This window comes from Salvelinus alpinus, chromosome 38 (assembly GCF_045679555.1).
Source record: "Salvelinus alpinus chromosome 38, SLU_Salpinus.1, whole genome shotgun sequence".
In the NCBI taxonomy this organism is placed as follows: domain Eukaryota; kingdom Metazoa; phylum Chordata; class Actinopteri; order Salmoniformes; family Salmonidae; genus Salvelinus; species Salvelinus alpinus.
Window position 1 is genome coordinate 9664624 of NC_092123.1, and position 20612 is coordinate 9685235.

The window sequence follows — 20612 nt, forward strand, 5'->3', positions numbered from 1 at the left end:
ACACACAGCAGCCCTGGCAGGCTGTGAGTGAGGCAGTGACGTGGTGTTGTTGAGCCCAGGTCTGCCAAGCCGAGCCAGGGTATGAGATACCAGAGAGGCAGGCTGCCAGGGGATACAAACGGCCCTACAACAGCCTACAGCCTGGGCACAGAGCAGCACATCCCACTGCCAGAGCTGTTCTTAGCTTCTGAGTGAGAGAACCAACCAGAGCAAGCTGAAGCGGCAGGAGGACCAGAGCCGGGAGTCTGGTTCCCGAACATGGGTCTTCTCAGGGTTGTGAGGCGGGAATTAGAGGATTCCTACTGGAGGAATGGTAGCTAAGAGCAGTAGGACAGAGCGTTGAGTGCAGTGCTCCTTCTCTTACCCGCTGGAACAATTTTGTTTCACCTGTTTAATAGGTGTAAACTGAGGTCTGTTTAGTATGGAATCATCTTTTTTTGACCACTTATAAATCGAATGAACAAATCCCCCATGCATCAGAGGCAAAGCTCCTTCCTTAATGATTATTGCTGGACTTTGGCCCTCCCTGTGTGTGCAGTTCTCTAACTGTGTGAGGCAAGTGCAAAGCACACCAAAGGTGAGGGTTGGATTTAAATAGCGCCTTCCTACGAACGGAGGTACCCAAAGCGCTTTACATCGTAAGGGGGAAACTCACCTTAACCACCACCATTTTGTTAGAATGTGCCCTCAGCCTGGATGCTGTTTACGTAGTTGCTTAAAACAACCTACCACTGCAGCATGACTCTGGCCCAAAGCACTTGACTTCTGTGGCCCTTTTTATTTCAGCCTGCCTGATTCAGTCAGTGCCCTGCTGAAAAATACATGACGTAGCTAAAGTTAGACCCCTACCTCAGTTACATGGAAGCTGCTGTACACATCAATAGCCTAGCTGTACTATTTGAAAATGCATGTGTTGTTTTCCTGTGTGTGCACGGCGTCTGTCTGTGTCTTTTAAGGACACGCAGGCTATAACCAGAATGCCACATTTAGCCTCCCGTCAGTTAATCAATCAGTCAGATAGTAAAAGCAGCCCTGTTTGACATCTGTACACTACTGTCCAGTGAACTGAACAAATGGCATGAATGTACACCTAGTTGAGGCAATTGCTGCCCTGTTATGAGCTCTGTTAGCCGCCTATGTTGTACGGTGTATTCGTTAAGTATTCAGACACATTGTCTTATTCCACATTTTGTTTACATGACAGCCTTATTCTAACATTTTATTAAATTGTTTTTCCCCCTTCATCAATCTACGCACAAAACACCATAATTACAAAGCAAAAACAGATTTTTAGAGTAAAAAAAAAGTATTTTGTTGAAGCACCTTTTGACAGTGATTACAGCCTTGAATCTTCTTGGATATGACCCTACAAGCTTGGCACACCTGTATTTTGGCGAGTTTCTCCCATTCTCTGTCAGGTTGGCTGGGGAGCGTCGCTGCACAGCTATATTCAGGTCTCGCCAGAGATGTTCAATCAGGTGCAAGTCCGAGCTCTGGATGGGCGCACTCAAGGACATTGAGACTTGGCCTGAAGCCGTTGTCCAAAGAATCCTGTTTCTCATGGTCTGAGAGTCCTTTAGGTACCTTTTGGTAAACTCCAAGCGGGCTGTCATGTGCCTTTTACTGAGGAGTGGCTTCGGTCTGGCCACTCCACCTTAAAGGCTTGATTGTTGGAGTGCTGCAGAGATGGTTGTCCTTCTGGAAGGTTCTCCCATCTCCACAGAGGAGCTCTGGACCTCTGGAGCTCTGTCAGAGTGACCATCGAGTTCTTGGTCACCTGCCTGACCACAAGGCCCTTCTCCCCCGATTGCTCAGTTTGGACAGGTGGCCAGCTCTAGGACGAGTCTTGGTGGTTCCAAACTTCCATTTAAGAATGATGGAAGACACTGTGTTCTTGGGGACCTTCAATGCTGGAGAACTTTTTGGGTACCCTTCCCAGATCTGTGCCTCGACACAATCCTTTCTCGGAGCTCTACGGACAATTCCTTCGTCCTCATGGCTTGGTTTCTTTCTCTGACATGCACTGTCAACTGGGACCTTTATAATGTGTGCCTTTCCAAATCATGTCCAATCAATTGAATTCACCACAGGTGGACTCCAATCAAGTTGTAGAAACAAACAAGGATGATCAATGGAAACAGGATACACCTGAGCTCAATTGCGAGACTCATAGCAAAAGGTCTGAATACTTATTTAAATAAGGTATTTTGTTATTTAAAAAGAAATGTGCTAACAATTCTCAAAAACAGTTTTTGCTTTGTCATTATGGGGTATTGTGTGTAGATTGATGAACATTTTTGATTGAATCAATTTTAGAATAAGGCTGTAACGTATGTAGAATACAGGCTGTGAATGACTTGTTCTGCTGGTGTGTCTCTTGCTCTGTCCCTGTAGGTGCAATCCTGGGTCGCTCGGAGACACAGGAGTGCGTTTACTACAACTCTAGCTGGGAGAAGGAGCGAACCAACCGCAGTGGCATCGAGCCTTGCTACGGCGACAAGGACAAGAGGCTCCACTGCTTCGCCACCTGGAAAAACACCTCGGGAACCATCGAGATCGTCAAGCAGGGCTGCTGGCTGGACGATGTCAACTGCTATGACAGGTTAGGTAGTGTCTTATTGGACTTAGGGCTTAGTGGTCCTCTGTAGGCCAGTTAGTAGAGCATGGCGCTTGTAATGCCAGGATAGTGGGTTTTTTATTCCCGGGACCTCCGATACGTGAAAATGTATGCACGAAAACAGTCACTTTGGATAAAAGCGTTTGCTAAAGGGCATATATTCTTATTAGACGTAGGGCTAGTGGTTAAGTTTAAGGGTTGGTGGCACTGTACTTCAGTCCTTTCTTGCAGATGGTGACTAACACTTATTAGTTTAGGTCATACTGTCCTTTGTATGACGGTTGACTTAGTACATCTTTAAAGGCGCTGTGTGGTCAATCCGACGTCTGCATTGGCCGTGCAGCATTTACGGTGGTATGGCCACTGCAGAAGTCAGGGCAATCATACTTCTTGCGCTTCACCGAGCAGCCCAAAGCTGTTTTGAAGGAAGTGAGTTTGTGTTTATACAGGACCTCCCGCCCTCACCTACCGTCAACCAATCATGTCAATGCGGAGCCATACGGAGCCCTCCGCGTTGTTACAGAATTTGAGAGGCGCATGGCGATGCGGTACGGAGCTCAATTTGGCCACTGCGTGCCTCCGGAGGCTCCGCGATGGCGTCAGGCCATCCATACGGCACCTCCGACCACATTTTCCGGATCAAGCACAAATTGGCTTTTAGAGTGGTTGTCTGTCCATTCCTGCAAAGAGGTAGTTCGTCCTCCCCAGACAGAGAAAGAGGGGGATCGGTTCAGTGGAGGGCTGCCAGCACTCATCTCTCTACCTTTGTGACAGAGGTGTGTTCTTTTCTTTCTTCTTCTGTCTTTCTCTCTCTCTCTCTGCCGCAGTAGTGAATGTGTGGAGACGAAGGAGAGTCCGGACGTCTTCTTCTGTTGCTGCGAAGGCAACACGTGTAACGAGAAGTTCCTCTACAGCCCCGACACGCAGGCTGTCCAAAGTAAGTCATCGTGTAAGTTCACACACAGGAAGCTGATGTAATGTCACATCCTCCTCTGTCGGTTTTCCAGCCGAACGCAGACGATCAGTCGGTAAGAATAACCCAACCTAACCCAAGAGACACTGGGGCATATTCCCTCACAAACACTAGAGACACAAGGTGTTCTACTTTACCAGGGCCCAGAGATTTACTGCTTTAATTTGAAACTCTGTGTCCAGGCTGGCCACTGTCCTCCTCTCTATGGGGGCCAGTAGGGACCTGTCTGGGCCCAGTCAGAGTGTAGCAACTAGTGGGGTCCGTCGGGGCCACCAAGCCCAGCCCCAGACAACCTCAGTGTCACAGGAAGGGAAACCGCAGCAATAATACAATCCAGCCGTGTCTGTGGTGGCAGAGAACTGTGATGGCATACCAGTGGCTGATCACATCAAATACTACATCTTTGTGATATGACAAGGGGGTGCACTGCACAGTAAGGCTTAGCTATTTGTTTTGTGGGTCACTTGGTTGTTTCGGTGGTTATTTTTGGCTGCTGGCTTACGTTCTCATGAACTGCATGTCACTATTAATCTCACTATTTAGAGGATTTTGTTGAAGCGACCCAGATGTGTTGAGCTTTTTGTTGGAACTATTTTTAGAGTGTTGCGCTACTAGTCTTCTGATACCATTGTGTATGGTGTGATGAAAATATGAGGGGAACAAAGCACGTTTGCATACCTGTATAAAGGTGTATTCTCTCTCCATCTCCCTGCCCCCTCCTCGCCAACCCCCGTTCCTCTCTTTCCACCATCCTCCCCGTTCTCGCACCTTTATGTAACCCTTACCTCTCATTTTCTCCCCCCTTCCCCCTCCTCCCCATTACCGCCTTCTCCCCCCCGGTCTCCCGTCCACAGCGACCTCCAACCCGTTTACCCAGAAGCCTCAGCTGTTCAACACCCTGCTGTACTCTCTGGTGCCCATTATGGGCATCGCCGCCATCGTCCTCTTCTCCTTCTGGATGTACCGTCATCACAAGCTGGCATACCCGCCCGTCCTGGTGCCAACACAGGTAAGACTGAAGAGTATGAGAGAGTGTGTGTGTGTGTGTGTGTGTGCGTGCGATGATTCGTCATACTTGTCTCGGCTGTACAGAAAAAGCACAAGAAGTACCCCTCGCTGCTTGGTGTTTTAATCTTGATATAGGAGTGACTCACCAACATTGGCAAGAAAAACGGATGCAAAACAATGGATAGCAGAAGAGAACATTGGAACTTGCTGATCTGAAGCGAACACAAATGTGATTTGCTGGAGAGTGACAGGAAGCCTAGCCCCAACTCAGACCGCGTGCGGCAGTGTGTGTGTGTGTGCGTGCGGTCCCTGCAGTCTGCGTGGGCACAGCCTGCCACTAATACTGTGAAATGTGTATCTGCTTAGCGCTCCAGCCGTTACTGTGGCCATACACACAGGCACACGACGGACACACACAAAGCTGTCGTTTGTTCACCCTGGTTAGGCTCACTGAGAATAGGGCTCTGTGGTCGGAGAAGGGTGGCTCTCTCAAGCCTGCTCCTGTACGGCTCTTTGTAAACTGCCGTTCAATCAACACAAATATCACCAGCACACTGCCACTGCCTTCCCTCCGCCTGTTGCCCTTTGCAGTGTGTTCGAGAGGGAGCCTGCGATGCCGTGAAATGTTTGGTTACTGTGCTTGATTACTGCGTCATACAGAACAGTGTGTCCTGACCCCACTCCTCCACCTCCATCCCAGGGCCAGACAGGCTCCCTGTGTTTGTCATCTATTTCTGGGGTGAGCTGGGACTATTCCCAGCACTACGTGGCCACGATGCCATGGAGGAGAGAGCACCCTGGGTGCGGTTTTGGCCTGAAAGGGAAAGTGAGGGGAAAAGCACAAACGAATAAATAATGCCGTCAGGCTCTCTCCCTCGTTCTCCCCCGTTCCCCTCTCTTCCTCCCTCCTTCCCCTGGAGGCTGGCTCTAACCCTGGGCCCTTAAAGCATCCATGTTTAATCCATAACACATCTCCTTTGAACAGAAGTGCTGATTGCCGTGCCTTGCGAGCAGCTGATCTCTGACACCGGACTAAACTCGCTCACTTCGACTCTTAATCACCGTGTCATGTCTGATTTGTTACAACAAGCGCCCCCCCCCCCCCCCCCCCCTCCCGTATCATTTGCCCCCAACGTGGGTTTATTTCAAGCTCTGCTGTAGCCAGACGAGCAGCCGTGACACACAGGTGAGGTGAGCCTGGAGAATGTGCATTTAAGAGCATCCGTCTATTTGTTATGAATACAACAATGGATTACAGGAAATGCTAGGAAACTGTTAGCCTATGTCCTAGAAGTTGCCAAAGAGTCTAGCAGCAGTGCTGTACATGCATACACGGCCCCAGGGCTAGTTCTGACAGGGACATCATTTAGGACTGTCCTGCTTGGGCACTGCAGCCACTCTCCTAACCACCTGTCTTACTGTATGGAACATGAGCTGAGGCCTCTCCATTATTAATGAGCCTTTTTATAAAGGTGAACACTTAACTGTGCTTTGTTACAGAGTGAGAGTGAGCGAGAAGGGATTGGCAACCTTTCAAGGGACGCCACAATCACGATCGCGTCCAGATGTGGTATCTTAATTTGAGCCCGTATGCTACAGCAGGAAAATAATCCTGCAGCAACAAGAAATGTATGTTATAATTAATTGACATTTTTGTAGGGGTTGATACATTTCTCGTTAGGGAAAAACAAGTTTGAAATTTCAAAGTGGAAATTACTAACTTTTAAACCTCGCAGGAAAGATCTCCTGCAACAGGGTGATGCAATTAAGATCCTACATCTGTATGAAAACAGTTTGAGTATAAAAAAAAAGGCTCAGGCAGAAAAGGAGATGGCTTCTCTATTTTTATTGTTTTAACTTCTATACTAGCCTGCACTGAGTGTACAAAACATTAAGAAGACCTTCCTAATATTGACTTGCATCCCCATTTGCCCTCAGAACAGCCTCAATTTGTCAGGGCATGGACTCTACAAGGTGTCGAAAGCGTTCTACAGGGATGCTGGCCCATGTTGACTCCAATGCTTCCCACAGTTGTCAAGTTGGCTGGAAGGTCCTTTGGGAGGTGGACCATTCTTTATACACACGGGAAACTGTTGAGCGTGAAAGACCCAGCAGTGTTGCAGTTGACACATCGGTGCGCCTGGCACCTACCACCAAGCCCTGTTCAAGGCTTAAAAATCCTGATTTAACCTGTCTCCTCCCTTTCATCTACACTGATTGAAGTGGATTTAACAAGTGACATCAATAAAGGGTCATCGCTTTAACCTGGACTCACTGGTCAGTCTCTGTCATGGAAAGATGTTTCGTATACTCAGTATAAATTCGCTTTCCCACACAAGCACAAACACATGGTCATCACATGCTGCGGCGCCAGACGATGCTGTTCACATATTTGTTATCGGGGCTCTATTTTTCATACAGCCATGAGAGGTCAGGGGAAGCTGGAATTGATTCAGTAGCTGACTACACACACAGGGCCACATCTTTCACATGCCAGACCCAGGAGGAGAGAGAGGAGAGAGAGGGGTGAGAGAGAAGAAAAGGGAGGTGGCCCACAGCTTTCACACCACAGGCCCAAGAGGAAAGCGGGAGAGAGAGAGTCATCTATCATCCGGGACGTGACTGTTCCGCCTTTATCTACCCCCATTTCACCCTCACTGAAAACAATCATTTCTTTTTGCCTCTTTTCTATCCTATAACAAGCACGCCTTTCATATAATGATAGAGGTAAGATACGTTTAATTAAACTCCAACACTTTTCAATTTCAGTGGGTTTTGGTTGGGAGGGAGCTTGATAACTGGGCCCATTTAATTTCTGACTGCTTCCCGATTGTCGTTTTTCTTTCTTTGGGATGGGTTTATGTTTTAATGTATTTTTGAAATGTCCTCTATATGTGAGTCATCGTTGCTTTTATGGATTTTCTATTTAATTCTATTTTTGCATGGACGTTATGTGTTTTTTTTTAATCCTTTGTAATGCTAAATACAATGGAATCAACCAATGACCAATCAAAGTGCATGAGTCGGTCAATGTAGAAAATGCATTCAATGAGCATGGATGTCCACTTTGGATGATAATATTTTGCACTTTTTGTCTGTTGCAATGCAACCAAGGGTAGCTACTAAGATGTCTTGTGCCGACATGTACATGAAAGAGGGGTTGGAATCCACTGAATACGGAAAGGCTGCCTCTGAAATGAAACCTTATTCTCTAAACACTGCAATACTTTTGCCCATGGGCCGTAGGGTTCTGGTCAAAAGTAGGGCACTGTGTAGGGAATACAGTGCCTTTTGGGACGCAACCCGTGTCTTGTGCTAATACATGGATGAAAGCGGCATTAGACCAATTTAAATACAAATATGGCCTTTGATGTGACGCTGGTCAACATTTAGCCAACGTTTCGTAAACAAGGGACTATTGTTAACCCTCAGCAGCATGTGGTGCTTTCAATGTCATATGTCAATTGCTGTAATTGAAGTAGCGGAGATGTTGGATTGTTTGAAGGCCTCATGCGTCAGGTTTGGATGGGTTTGTGCAGATGACGTCAGGTATTTTTAACATTTCCTGTGGCACAGTGTGGTGTGCTGACAAAGTGTAATGCACGCCATTCAGCCACCCAACCACCTGGTGAACGGAGCCTGGGTCAGGTGACACTGTGACTGACCGGTCACTGTACACAGCCAAGGGGATCAGAACAGTTCTCGAGAAAGAGATGCCGCTCCTGCTTTTGTAGTGCTTTACTTGAACTGTCTGCCACTGACGCAGGCCTAGGGCTGCATCCCAATTGGCACCCTATTCCCTAAATAGTGCACTACTTTTGACCGGGGCCCATCATCCATGTTGCACAAGACATGATCTGCATGCCAATTGGCACCCTATCCCCTAAATAGTGCAGTATTTTTGACCAGAGCTCGTGGGCCCCAGTCAAAAATAGTGCACTTTAATAGGGAATAGGGTGCCATTTGAGACTCCTCCTAGGTCTTTAGAGTGGATCTGTGGTCAGTGGATCTGACGGAATTGCCCTCACCTCATTAACAGGGTTAACTAGGCTTACCTCTTCCCAATTGTCCCGTGGTACAGCTGGTATCTATTGTGAATGCTCCTTAGCCTCCTTGGCTGTGTCATGGTTCCTGAGGACTTAGGCTTTTAGAAACAAAACAGTCCTTCAATGCGACCACTCCTTGTTGCATGTGTGACTACAGTGCTAGCCAAGGATGCCTCCAAAATGACACCCTATCCCTATAGTGTGCCCTACTTTTAACCAGGGCCCATAGGGCTCTGGTTAAAAGTAGTGCACTGTATGGTGCCAATATGGTCACACACCACGATTCATAACCGTCTTACCACCACCAAGGACGGACCAGATCGTAAATTGGCCGTAAATAAACAACACAATTGTTTGTTTGTTTTTATTTACATCTGGGTACTGTATCGCATGATTATTGTCATGCCATATAAACGGGGTGGAATTCTATTGAGGGCCTTTTATCAGTGCCCAGGGGCCTCTCTCCACCCAGGGGCGTCTCTCCACCCAGGGGCGTCTCTCCACCCAGGGGCGTCTCTCCACCCAGGGGCGTCTCTCCACCCAGGGGCGTCTCTCCACCCAGGGGCGTCTCTCCACCTAGGGGTGTCTCTCCACCCAGGGGTGTCTCTCCACCCAGGGGCGTCTCTCCACCCAGGGGCGTCTCTCCACCCAGGGGCCTCTCTCCACCCAGGGGCGTATCTCCACCCAGGGGCGTCTCTCCACCCAGGGGCGTCTCTCCACCCAGGGGCGTCTCTCCACCCAGGGGCGTCTCTCCACCCAGGGGCGTATCTCCACCCAGGGGCGTCTCTCCACCCAGGGGCGTATCTCCACCCAGGGGCGTCTCTCCACCCAGGGGCGTCTCTCCACCCAGGGGCGTCTCTCCACCCAGGGGCGTCTCTCCACCCAGGGGCGTCTCTCCATTAAACACAATATGGTTTTCAAACCTGCTTTTACGACTCAGCTTTCAAGCGTCTGATTAATTATTGAAACTATGGGGAAATCCAGGAGTAAGCGTGTAGGGCAGGATGGCGTCTGGTGTGTTTACTGAGACCGTGTTCAATGTCAGAGTCTGCCCCAACCTCTCTCTCACCATTCCTCAGCTCTGCAGGGCCACAATGCCCCCCTCCGAACACCCCTCACTTGTTCCGCTTTCCATCCATGGTTGCCATTGAACCAGCCACTACGTACTGTTCGGTTTTGGAGCTCCACATCAGTGGTGACATCTTACTCTCTCTCTCTCTCTCGAAAGTCACACGTGGAAGCGATTAGTTTTAATCCAGAGGACCAGCTGACTTGACCCATTTTTATATTTGGAACACACACACACACACAATTTGTAACACTTGCTCCCTCTACCACGTTGTTGATATGAGACTAACCCGGCCCTACGCCATCACCAGAGGGAGAGGCTCGACCCATCCAGGCCACTCGTATCATGTTGCTCTTCATGCGATACACTACCCAGATATAAATATGCTATATACATGGCATTACTTCTGACAGCAGCCACTGCCACACCCTCCTTGTTTTCAACCCTGCCGATCACGCCGGCATCCCAAATGGCCCCCTGTTGCATATATAATGCACTACTTTTGAGCAGAACCATATAGGCCTTGGTCCAAAGTAGTTGAGAAAAGAGAGAACCATTTGGACGCATCACAATAATCTAAGGCTGAAGACTCCCTCCCCTCTCTTTATTACCTTAGCTTCATCTAAGTCCCAGACCTCTCCTCTCTCTTCTCCTCTGTCTCTTATTTACTCTATATTTTATGTGGGAGGATTTGTAAAAGATACCCTTGGTCTTCAAATAGACCTGTAATAACATGGAAAGATCTAATTGAAAGCGGATGTTGGTCCATTTTTTTGAAGAGACGGTAGGACTGACAGAGCTAATGCCCTGTGAAGGCCTTGAGATATTTTTGGGGAGACTCTAGGTGCGGCCCCAAAAGGCGCCCTATTCCCTATATAGTGCGCTACTTTTGACCGGAGTCCTATGGGCCCTGGTCAAAAGTAGTGCACCACGTAGGGAGGCATCCTCTATCACCGTTGCATTCATCTTATAGCGTTTTAGTCATTATCCAGAGCGACTTACAGTAAGTAGTGAGTGCATTTAATTTTTTTTAGTACTTGTCCCCTGTGTGAATCGAATTCACAACCCTTGGCGTTGCAAGTGCCATGCTCTACCAACTGAGCCCCACAGCACCACATAACTGAAGTAGAATACAGCAATGCCCTCTCCTTGTCCTGGAATGATCCCTGCAGACAGTGTTTTAAACGTTCACACCACTCTGTCTGGACTAACTAATACCGTTTTCCATGATGGAAATCTTTCTGATGAATCTCATCAGGTTCTCATCAATGTTTTGTCTAGTCCGGACTCTTTATAATAATGATCTGTCTTCCCAAGTATGTGCCCAGCAATTCCACAGCTTTTAGAGTTTAAAAAGGCTGTTCCTGTTAGCGCAATGACGGAACTAATTAGATACAATAAAATTGTATCCGGTGTATCGGCATCATGTGGGGACCGGATACTGTGAGGACGTGCCGTGCACCTGCTCTCTCTCCGCTATTCTCAACTGAGAAGCAACGATGGAAATTAGAATTGGCATTTCAATTTACCTCCTGAATCAATTGACTGAATTGAAATGGCCCAACACCAAGTATGTAGCCTCTATGGCGCAGTGGTAGTACAGTGAGTGTTGAGTGTATGAGTGTTTTCATTGATCCCAGTACCAACCTGCTGTCTATCTCCCTGCCTGCCCTCTGCTACAGGAACAACTGGGACCACACACCCCTCCCTCGCCCATCATGGGGCAGAAGCCATTGCAGTTGATCGAGATCAAAGCCAGGGGGCGCTTCGGCTGTGTGTGGAAGGCTCAGCTCCTCAACGACTACGTGGCTGTCAAGGTCTTCCCCATTCAGGTATGAGTTGGAAGTTGAGGTACACCGTTGATATAAAAATGACTTTATACAAATAATTGGTTGATTTGAGGTTTAACTCTATTAGTTATCGTGTTCAATTTATGTCATATTTGTACATCACACAAGGTGAAATAGCTAATATAAGTCATTTAGAAGACGCTTTTATCCAAAGCGACTTTGTAATGTGTGCAAGCATTTTACGTATGGGTGGTCCCGGGAATCAAACCCACAATCCTGCCGTAGTAAGCGCCATCCTCTACCAACTGAGCTACAGAGAACCTAATGTTGTGTGTTGGGGGTGTCGCCTGCAGGACAAGCTGTCATGGCAGAACGAGTATGAGATCTACAGCCTGAGTGGGATGAAACACGAGAACCTGCTCCACTTTATCGGTGTGGAGAAGAGAGAAAACAACATGGACATAGACCTCTGGCTCATCACAGCCTATCACGACAACGTACGAATACGTAAACTTGATTGTCCGTTGAAATTTACATTTGTCCATTTCAGGGATCATGAACTAGATTCAGCTGCGGCACGATTTTTTCTTGACAGGATGGTCAGTGGGCCGGAACATAATTACAAATCATTTGTAGACTGCAAATTGACCACAAGAAGCCCGAACAGATATATTTGACAAAAAAACAAACAAAAAATTAAACCTTGCTTTCATTTGTATACAATCTCATATATCTCTCTATTATGCATGGGAATACTTTGGAAGAGATTTCCAAAATTAAAATCACTTGGAGCTGAAAAGACCCCCCAAAAATTGTCTCAAATATAATTAGCCCGCGGGTCGCAAATAAAATTGGCCTGCGGGTCGCCGGTTGGGGAACCCTGGTCTATTTGTTCTTAAAACCCCAACCGACCAGACACCACACACCACAGGAGGCTGGTGGGAGGGGCTATAGGGGAACGGACTATTGTACCAACTGGAATGGAATAAATGGTTCCACATCAAACATATGGAAACCGCTTGTTTTACTCCGTTCCATTAATTCCATTCCAGCCATTACAATAAGCCCGTCCCCCTATAGCTCCTCCCACCAGCCTCCTCTGCCACACATATACCAAGAGGCTGGAAGCAGCACAGGGTCAGCCCCTGAAGCAGGTTTCCAATGACTGGCAACTACAGGTTGTCTGCCCTCCAGTGGTTGGACAGTGTTACTACAACTACTTTGTCATGTCACAGCTGTAGCAGAATCAGAGATGTCCTCATTTTCCTGCGTACAATCCTGCAGGGTGAATAGAAAAAAGACAAACACTAATTGTGTTTCCCCCACAGGGCTCTCTGACTGATTACCTGAAGGCCAACGTGGTGTCGTGGAACGAGCTGTGCCACATCTCCCAGACCTTGGCCCGTGGCCTGGCCTATCTCCACGAGGACATCCCTGGGCTGAAGGACGGACACAAGCCCGCCGTCGCACACAGGTGGGTGGGGGGTGGTATCGGCTCGGCCCGGGCCCTACCTTGAATCAAAAACGGAACGAATTGCAAAAATCGCTGAAGTTGGAGACGTATATCTCCCTCACTAACTTCAAGCATCGGCTGTCAGAGCAGCTTACCGATCGCTGCAGCTGTACACAGCCCATCTGTAAATAGCCCATCCAACCAACTACCTACCTCATCCCCATATTTGTTTTATGTTTTTTTTCTGCTCTTTTGCACACCAGTATTTCTACTTGCACATCCTCATCTGCACATATATCACTCCAGTGTTGAGCTAAACTGTAATTGGTTCGCCACTATTGGTCTATTTATTGCCTTACCTCCTTACCCATTTGCATACACTGTATACAGATTGTTCTATTGTGTTATTGACTGTACGTTTGTTTATCCCATCTGCAACTCTGTATTTTTGCTTTATATTGGCCAGGTCGCAGTTGTAAATGAGAACTTGTTCTCAACTGGCCTACCTGGTTAAATAAAGGTGAAATAAAATAAATAAATACAAAAAAAAACGTTATTGTTTCTGGGGGGGGGGGGGGTTGGGTTTGACACCATCGTAGGTCACAGGGACCAGAACACACACATGCATATATGTTACGGCTAGTAGAATGAATACATTCCATCACATCAATAGAATTGAGGCCCACTCCCCTTGTTCCTCTGTCTGCTGTTTACTTATCCCTCTCTCTATCGCTCTCTTTCTGGCTCCAACAGGGACATGAAGAGCAAGAACGTGCTTCTGAAGAACAACCTGACAGCCTGCATAGCGGACTTTGGCCTGGCCCTGAAGTTTGAAGCTGGGAAGTCAGCAGGAGACGCCCACGGCCAGGTAAAATAATGACGCTGGTTATTCTGATGCTGTATTAACCTGCAGAAATCGGTGAATACATTATCCGCAAATGTAGGGATACTGCATTTCACTCCAAAATCAAATACATGTTCAGACTTCAAAACCGGTGTAATATCCCACATTGAGGTCCGTAAGAGGCGCGTAAATATCGGACAACCGTTGATTTCGGAGTGAACTATGACCTTAGGGCAGTGTGTTGTTGACATGAGACAGTGTGTAACCTTGTAGCCTTGTGTTGTGCTTCTCCAGGTGGGCACGAGGCGCTACATGGCCCCTGAGGTGCTGGAGGGGGCCATCAACTTCCAGAGAGACTCCTTCCTGAGGATAGACATGTACGCCATGGGGCTGGTGCTGTGGGAGCTGGCCGCTCGCTGTACCGCTGCAGATGGTGAGAGAAAAATGTGTGTGCGTGTGTGTGTCCTCGTGTGTTTGCAACGGGTATGTTGACCTTGTGCGTCTCAGTAAGGATCAGTGACTCGGGGACACGGCCCGACTGCTGACTCCATGTGGAGCTGACGGAAGTGACCAGAATACTTACATTGCCGAATGTGATCCCAAAGGAGTCACCGTGTGTCTGTGTGTCTGTGTGTCTGTGTGTGTGTGTGTGTGTGTGTGTGTGTGGCTTCTCTGCTGGTGTGTGTGTGTGTGTTTTCTCTGTATTCTCACGCTGTGTGTTTGTTTTGTTGCAGGTCCTGTGGATGAGTACACACTGCCCTTCGAGGAGGAGGTCGGCCAACACCCGTCTCTAGAGGATATGCAGGAGGTGGTGGTCCACAAGAAGCTACGGCCCTGCCTCCGAGAGTGCTGGCAGAAACACACAGTGAGTGAAGACCAGTGGTGGGAAAAAGTACTCCACTGTCATACTTGAGTAAAAGTAAAGATACCTTCATAGAAAATGACTCAAGTTAAAGTGAAAGTCACCCAGTAAAAACTGAGCAAAAGTCTAAAAGTATTTGGTTTTAAATATGCTTAAGTATCAAAAATAAAATTAATTGCTAAAATATACTTCAAAGTATTAAGAGTAAAAATCGTTTCACATGTTAAGCAAACCATTTTCCTGTCAAAATGTAACGAGTACTTTTGGGTGTCAGGGAAAATGTATGGAGTATAAAGTACATTATTTTCTTTAAGAATGTAGTAAAGTAAAAGTTGGCAGAAATATAAATAGTAAAGTACAGATACCACAAAAAACTACCTAAATAGTACTTTCAAGTATTTTTACTGAAGTACTTTACACCACTGGTGAGGACACGCTGTCACATGAAAAGTATATAGTGAAGTAAGTACACACTAGGAGTATAGTGGGTTTGCTGGGGGTGTTACTGGATAGGATGACGATTCAAACGTATAGATCATTCATTGTTTATTTGCATGTGGTTCCAATTACTCTGTAGGTTAGAGCAGTTCCCAACCAAGGGTATTAGGACTCATGAGACCATATGTTTACTGGTAAAATGCACATGAGGGGATATTTCAGGGGTACTCCGGGCAGAGCAAAATTCAGTTGGTGGTACAGTAACCGAAAAAGGTTGGAAACCAATGGGTTAGAACATAGAGCCAGCAACATCAGGGTTATGGGTTCCTGCGCGTGTCAAGTCCTGCGCGTGTCAATGTTGACGGTTCTGTGAGATGCTTGGGATAAAAACTTCGGCTTAAATGACCATATATATGCTCTTATGCTTGTCCCAGGGCCTGGTGATGCTGTGTGAGACCATCGAGGAGTGCTGGGATCACGAGGCCGAGGCGCGGCTCTCGGCGGGCTGCGTGGAGGAACGCATCATCCAGATGCAACGCCAGACCAACGTCATCGCCCCCGAGGAGATTGTCACCGTCGTCACCATGGTGACCAACGTGGACTTCCCTCCCAAAGAGTCCAGCCTATGAATGGACGGACATTGACTGGACGTGCCAGGTGGTGGACATGGAGCTATTTTGATTGGATGTTTTCAGGTATACATTGATCGACCAGAGTGGCCCGTTCAGGATCATGAACTCTGGATGATCCCGGGTTCATCTCTGACCCCTGACCCCCTCAGATGGGTGTGCTGGCATGGCGTGGTGTGTTTAAGTGCTGGGCGCTACACTACTGTCATTCAGGAAATACCTGGCTGTGCCCACCAACACTGGTTTGGTTTCTACCCACTTCATAGTATCATGATGTGTTGGATTCAGTTGGACTCCCATAGCGAGCCTCAAACTGTGCAACAGAATCCTTCAAAAGAGCAACACTAGGTCGTAACAAACCCTGTGAGCTGGGCAAAAGGGATATTTTATATATGAACGAAAACACTAGGACCTCCTAACAGACTTCTGTTCTATTTTCGAAGAAGAGGAAGGGGAAGAGGATGGACTCTCCAAGAAGAACTGTTACGGCTCAGTAAAGAAAAAAGGGCGACTTGTTTTAAAATTCCTTTGCTGTTTCCTTTCTGTGTTTATATGATAATGACAATTGTAATGCCAATAAGAAACAGCTTTTGAATGTCACGTGTACTGCTGCTGTCAAGGTTTATTTTAAGGGGGGGATCCATTTCCAAGCGTTACTACTTTTAAAGCAAAACCATAGACCTCCCTCGAATCAACAAGGTATACCTCAGTTCCATCTTCATTACAACACTGCAACTCTAGAAACAAAACTACTATTGTTTCTAGTTCTATTAAGTATATTTCTATGACGACAACAATCTCTGTAAACCATTCAGATGACATCATTACTTTGGTATTATTGAACTGTATACTGTACAGCTGTGGCAGGTGAAAGTAGAATCGTTATCACCAGTTTTTAAACTAGCTCGCCAGGAGATGTATGACCATACATTTACACACTTACATCTGCCTTCTTGTTTTTCTTTGCACGATTTTTTTTGTACTTATTATTTTTCCTCATTTTGTCCTTCCTTGCGGTTTTAAATCGTTTTTATTGAGAACATGTTAATCCTACATTTTAAGAATATTTCAATAACCCCCTAACTCATTGAAAATGATTTTTAAAAAGCACTTCTTCCTTATTTTGGCTTGCTGTGTCAACCGAGTATTTAATGATGTGAGCATGCCTTTTGGTTATCCTTTGGTCTTCTTTTTAAAAAAGCTCAGGAAGCTACTCTTCTGTCTCTCTTGACTCCCTAGTTATTACCCATCTGTATCTCCCAGTCCCTAGTTACTTCTCGAGTCCCTTGCTACTACCCCTCTGTCTCTCCTTGTCCGTAGCTACTACCCTTCTGTCTCACTTTGTCCGTAGATACTACTCTTATGTCTCTCCTGAGTCCCTAGTTACTACCCTTCTGTCTCTCCAGTCCCTTGCTACTACCCTTCTCGCTCTCTCAGTCCCTAGCTACTACCCTTCTGTCTCCAGTCCCTTGCTACTACCCTTCTGTCTCTCCAGTCCCTAGCTACTTCCCGTCTGTCTCTCCAGTCCCTTGCTACTACCCTTCTGTCTCTCCAGTCCCTAGCTACTACCCGTCTGTCTCTCCAGTCCCTTGCTACTACCCTTCTGTCTCTCCAGTCCCTAGCTACTTCCCGTCTGTCTCTCCAGTCCCTTGCTACTTCCCGTCTGTCTCTCCAGTCCCTTGCTACTACCCTTCTCGCTCTCTCAGTCCCTAGCTACTACCCTTCTGTCTCTCCAGTCCCTTGCTACTACCCTTCTCGCTCTCTCAGTCCCTAGTTACTACCCTTCTGTCTCTCCAGTCCCTAGCTACTTCCCGTCTGTCTCTCCAGTCCCTTGCTACTTCCCGTCTGTCTCTCCAGTCCCTTGCTACTACCCTTCTCGCTCTCTCAGTCCCTAGCTACTACCCTTCTGTCTCTCCAGTCCCTTGCTACTACCCTTCTCGCTCTCTCAGTCCCTAGTTACTACCCTTCTGTCTCTCCAGTCCCTAGCTACTTCCCGTCTGTCTCTCCAGTCCCTTGCTACTACCCTTCTGTCTCTCCAGTCCCTTGCTACAACCCTTCTGTCTCCAGTCCCTAGCTACTACCCTTCTGTCTCCAGTCCCTTGCTACTACCCTTCTGTCTCTCCAGTCCCTTGCTACTACCCTTCTGTCTCCAGTCCCTAGTTACTACCCTTCTGTCTCTCCAGTCCCTAGCTACTACCCTTCTGTCTCCAGTCCCTAGTTACTACCCTTCTGTCTCTCCAGTCCCTAGCTACTTCCCTTCTGTCTCTCCAGTCCCTTGCTACTACCCTTCTGTCTCCAGTCCCTTGCTACTACCCTTCTGTCTCCAGTCCCTTGCTACTACACTTCTGTCTCTCCAGTCCCTTGCTACTACCCTTCTGTCTCCAGTCCCTAGCTACTACCCTTCTGTCTCCAGTCCCTTGCTACTACCCTTCTGTCTCCAGTCCCTTGCTACTACCCTTCTGTCTCTCCAGTCCCTTGCTACTACCCTCCTCTCTCCAGTCCCTAGCTGCTACCCTTCTGCTTTGAGACGCGGGTGACCTTTCACACTGACTCTCTCTCTTCCTGGTGCCATCTCAACCATAGTGTTAAAACATCTCTACTTCTAGCCTCTCTATCATCTCAACTCAGTTGAGCCTTTAATCAGTGTGACAACGTTACTACTGTAGACCCACCCTGGGCAAAACAAGGATGACTCTCGTCGTCCTTCTGGAATTTGATTTGTGAATGTGTTCTGTATACCATTTCTAGCTTGTTGTATGAGCTCAGATTTGTCTTCTGGGTGACATTGACACTGATGATGATGCGTTCATCTTTGCATTCTCTCTTTTCACACCTCGTCAGTGTTTTAACTGGAACTACAACATCTACAACAACGTTCAGGGATTCAATACTATGCTTTTCAGTAATTACTACAGTATATGCAACCCGTGCAGAATGGTGCAAGTGCGTACATACTTGCATTGCTGCAGGAGCGACTTTCACACCACTGTAGCATTTTTTTAAACAGTTAATCTTGTCTATTGATGTTTTAATGATTTGCTGAGCTGAGCTTTCGGGTATTAGACAGAGAGCAGGTGGGCAGGTGCCAACTCAAACAATTATTGCTTTACCTATATCTGAAAGACAGTGGAACGGACTTAGGGGAGGCCCAACTGTATTACTAGATTGTGTCTGTACTCTCGGGGGGTAAAGGCTGCAGTTGGCCAGTGGTCTCGCAGCGGATGTAGGCTCTATCGCAATTAGTCTTTCCTTGGTTCCTCACATCCTGTCTCCTTGCCTAATATGGTTGAGGAGGAGGAGAGGGGATGCGAAGATTCAAGGACATTTGAATTGAGAAAGCCATAGAATGGTGGCTGTTACTGTGAATTCCCCCCCCTCCCTCACTACACACTGGAACCCTGTAGCGCTCAGCAATAGCAACTAGCAAGCATAGGGCATTGGAGGAAGAGTGGAAGGGGCACCAGTTTCCAAGCAGTTAGTGGTGAACCAACAGTCTGATATACAATCACTACAGTTCTACTGCATTATTTTGATTGTCGTATGTGCTTCTGAGAAAAAATAAATATGTAGCCATGATGTGATCCTCTGATTTCTGGTATTTTGAGGGTATCATTTTGTGCACATGATTTTATTTTTAAACCACAGCTACTTCTACAAAGCTGATTTCACTGTACAGACGTTTTAAAACCCCAAACCCCGCTACAATCTTCTTAGTTGATCAGACCTTGGCCTTCTTGTGAGGGTTGATTTTCTTTCAGATCAACTTCAGAAAGCCCAAATAACATGTGACTTCAGACTGGCTGGAATATTGAAATGCACATTATGTAAATACACATGTCATTTTTAGATTGTAGATGATGGATATAGCATGAGGTTGTTTCTATGGTTATTAGAATATATCACAAAGACGAAAAAAAATATCCCAGATAAATGAATTATTACATAATAAGATTTTACCTGTTTATTTTGTATATCTATGTTTTTAAATTGTATCAATTTATGGCCCAAATGGCCCGAAACGGTCCCTCTTCCTTCCCCAGATGAGACTAATTTCGTTCTAAGGTGGTCTGATCAAAGTTCCCTCAAATGGAACCCTGAATCAACAGTTATACCATTTTCACACCGCTGAGCTGAGCCAAACTAAGCCGAACCGAGTTGGATAGAGATGGCCTGGTTAAGCATCCACCATAGTTGCTGGAAGAAAGCTGAAAATGACAATGTGATCGGAAGATATCAGAGCCAGCAAAGTATGGTTCGGGTTGACTCAGTAGTGTGAAAATAGTCATTGTTTTACCTCAGACATCCTAGCTCAGACCCTTACGTTACACTACAACATTGAGATACCATTGCTACAATGTTCCAGCAGTGTTGCAAGAATGTTAACCCTTGTATGTGACCAGCAGACAGTGTTTTCTGTAACACACTTCCTCTCAAAACAACCCTAAAGCTAAACCTAGGTTAGCTTCGGTTCTGTATTTGCTGATAGTCGAACAGTGTGACTTGGCACAAATGACTGTTCTATTGGCAAGTGGACTTGCCAATAATTTGTATGCTTTGCAAGTTATTTAACAGACTTTTTCAGATGCCTGGTTAGAAGTGGATGTTAAATATTGTACAGAGAAATTGTATGCTATTGTCCCTGAAATAAAGTATAGTGACTGCTCATTGCTGATGTTGTCTATCTGAAATCATCTATGAATTGTTTTTATCTAATAATGTTGGTTTCAGAAAACAGACCACTAGATGGCAGCGTTTAGCATTGAATGGGTCTTAGGTTTTATTTTATTTACACACAGGGAATATACACATGCCAGAAACATTTTAATCAGGTCATTCATTGTCAGTCCGTGAGGGGATGGTTTGGGATCCCATGTCTTTCAGTG

At 46.7% G+C, this 20612-nt stretch overlaps 1 protein-coding gene across 6 annotated transcripts in view; it reads left to right on the forward strand.

Moving 5' to 3' along the window:
- Nucleotides 1-20394, forward strand: part of LOC139566504 (activin receptor type-2A-like) — a 42364-nt gene extending 21970 nt beyond the window's left edge. Inside the window, exons 2-12 of one of the 6 annotated variants that reach the window (XM_071387790.1) lie at nt 2395-2602; nt 3448-3566; nt 4445-4599; nt 7302-7325; nt 11396-11545; nt 11857-12000; nt 12832-12977; nt 13710-13824; nt 14095-14233; nt 14535-14665; nt 15535-20394. In XM_071387790.1, the coding sequence (XP_071243891.1) occupies nt 2395-2602; nt 3448-3566; nt 4445-4599; nt 7302-7325; nt 11396-11545; nt 11857-12000; nt 12832-12977; nt 13710-13824; nt 14095-14233; nt 14535-14665; nt 15535-15729 (1526 nt within the window). In that variant the 3' untranslated portion in view covers nt 15730-20394. Of the gene's footprint in view, nt 1-2394; nt 2603-3444; nt 3567-4444; nt 4600-7301; nt 7326-11395; nt 11546-11856; nt 12001-12831; nt 12978-13709; nt 13825-14094; nt 14234-14534; nt 14666-15534 lie in introns of all 6 variants that reach the window. The other 5 variants (XM_071387789.1, XM_071387792.1, XM_071387791.1 and 2 more) reach the window with 5 other exon arrangements.
- Nucleotides 20395-20612: the final 218 nt, after the last annotated feature.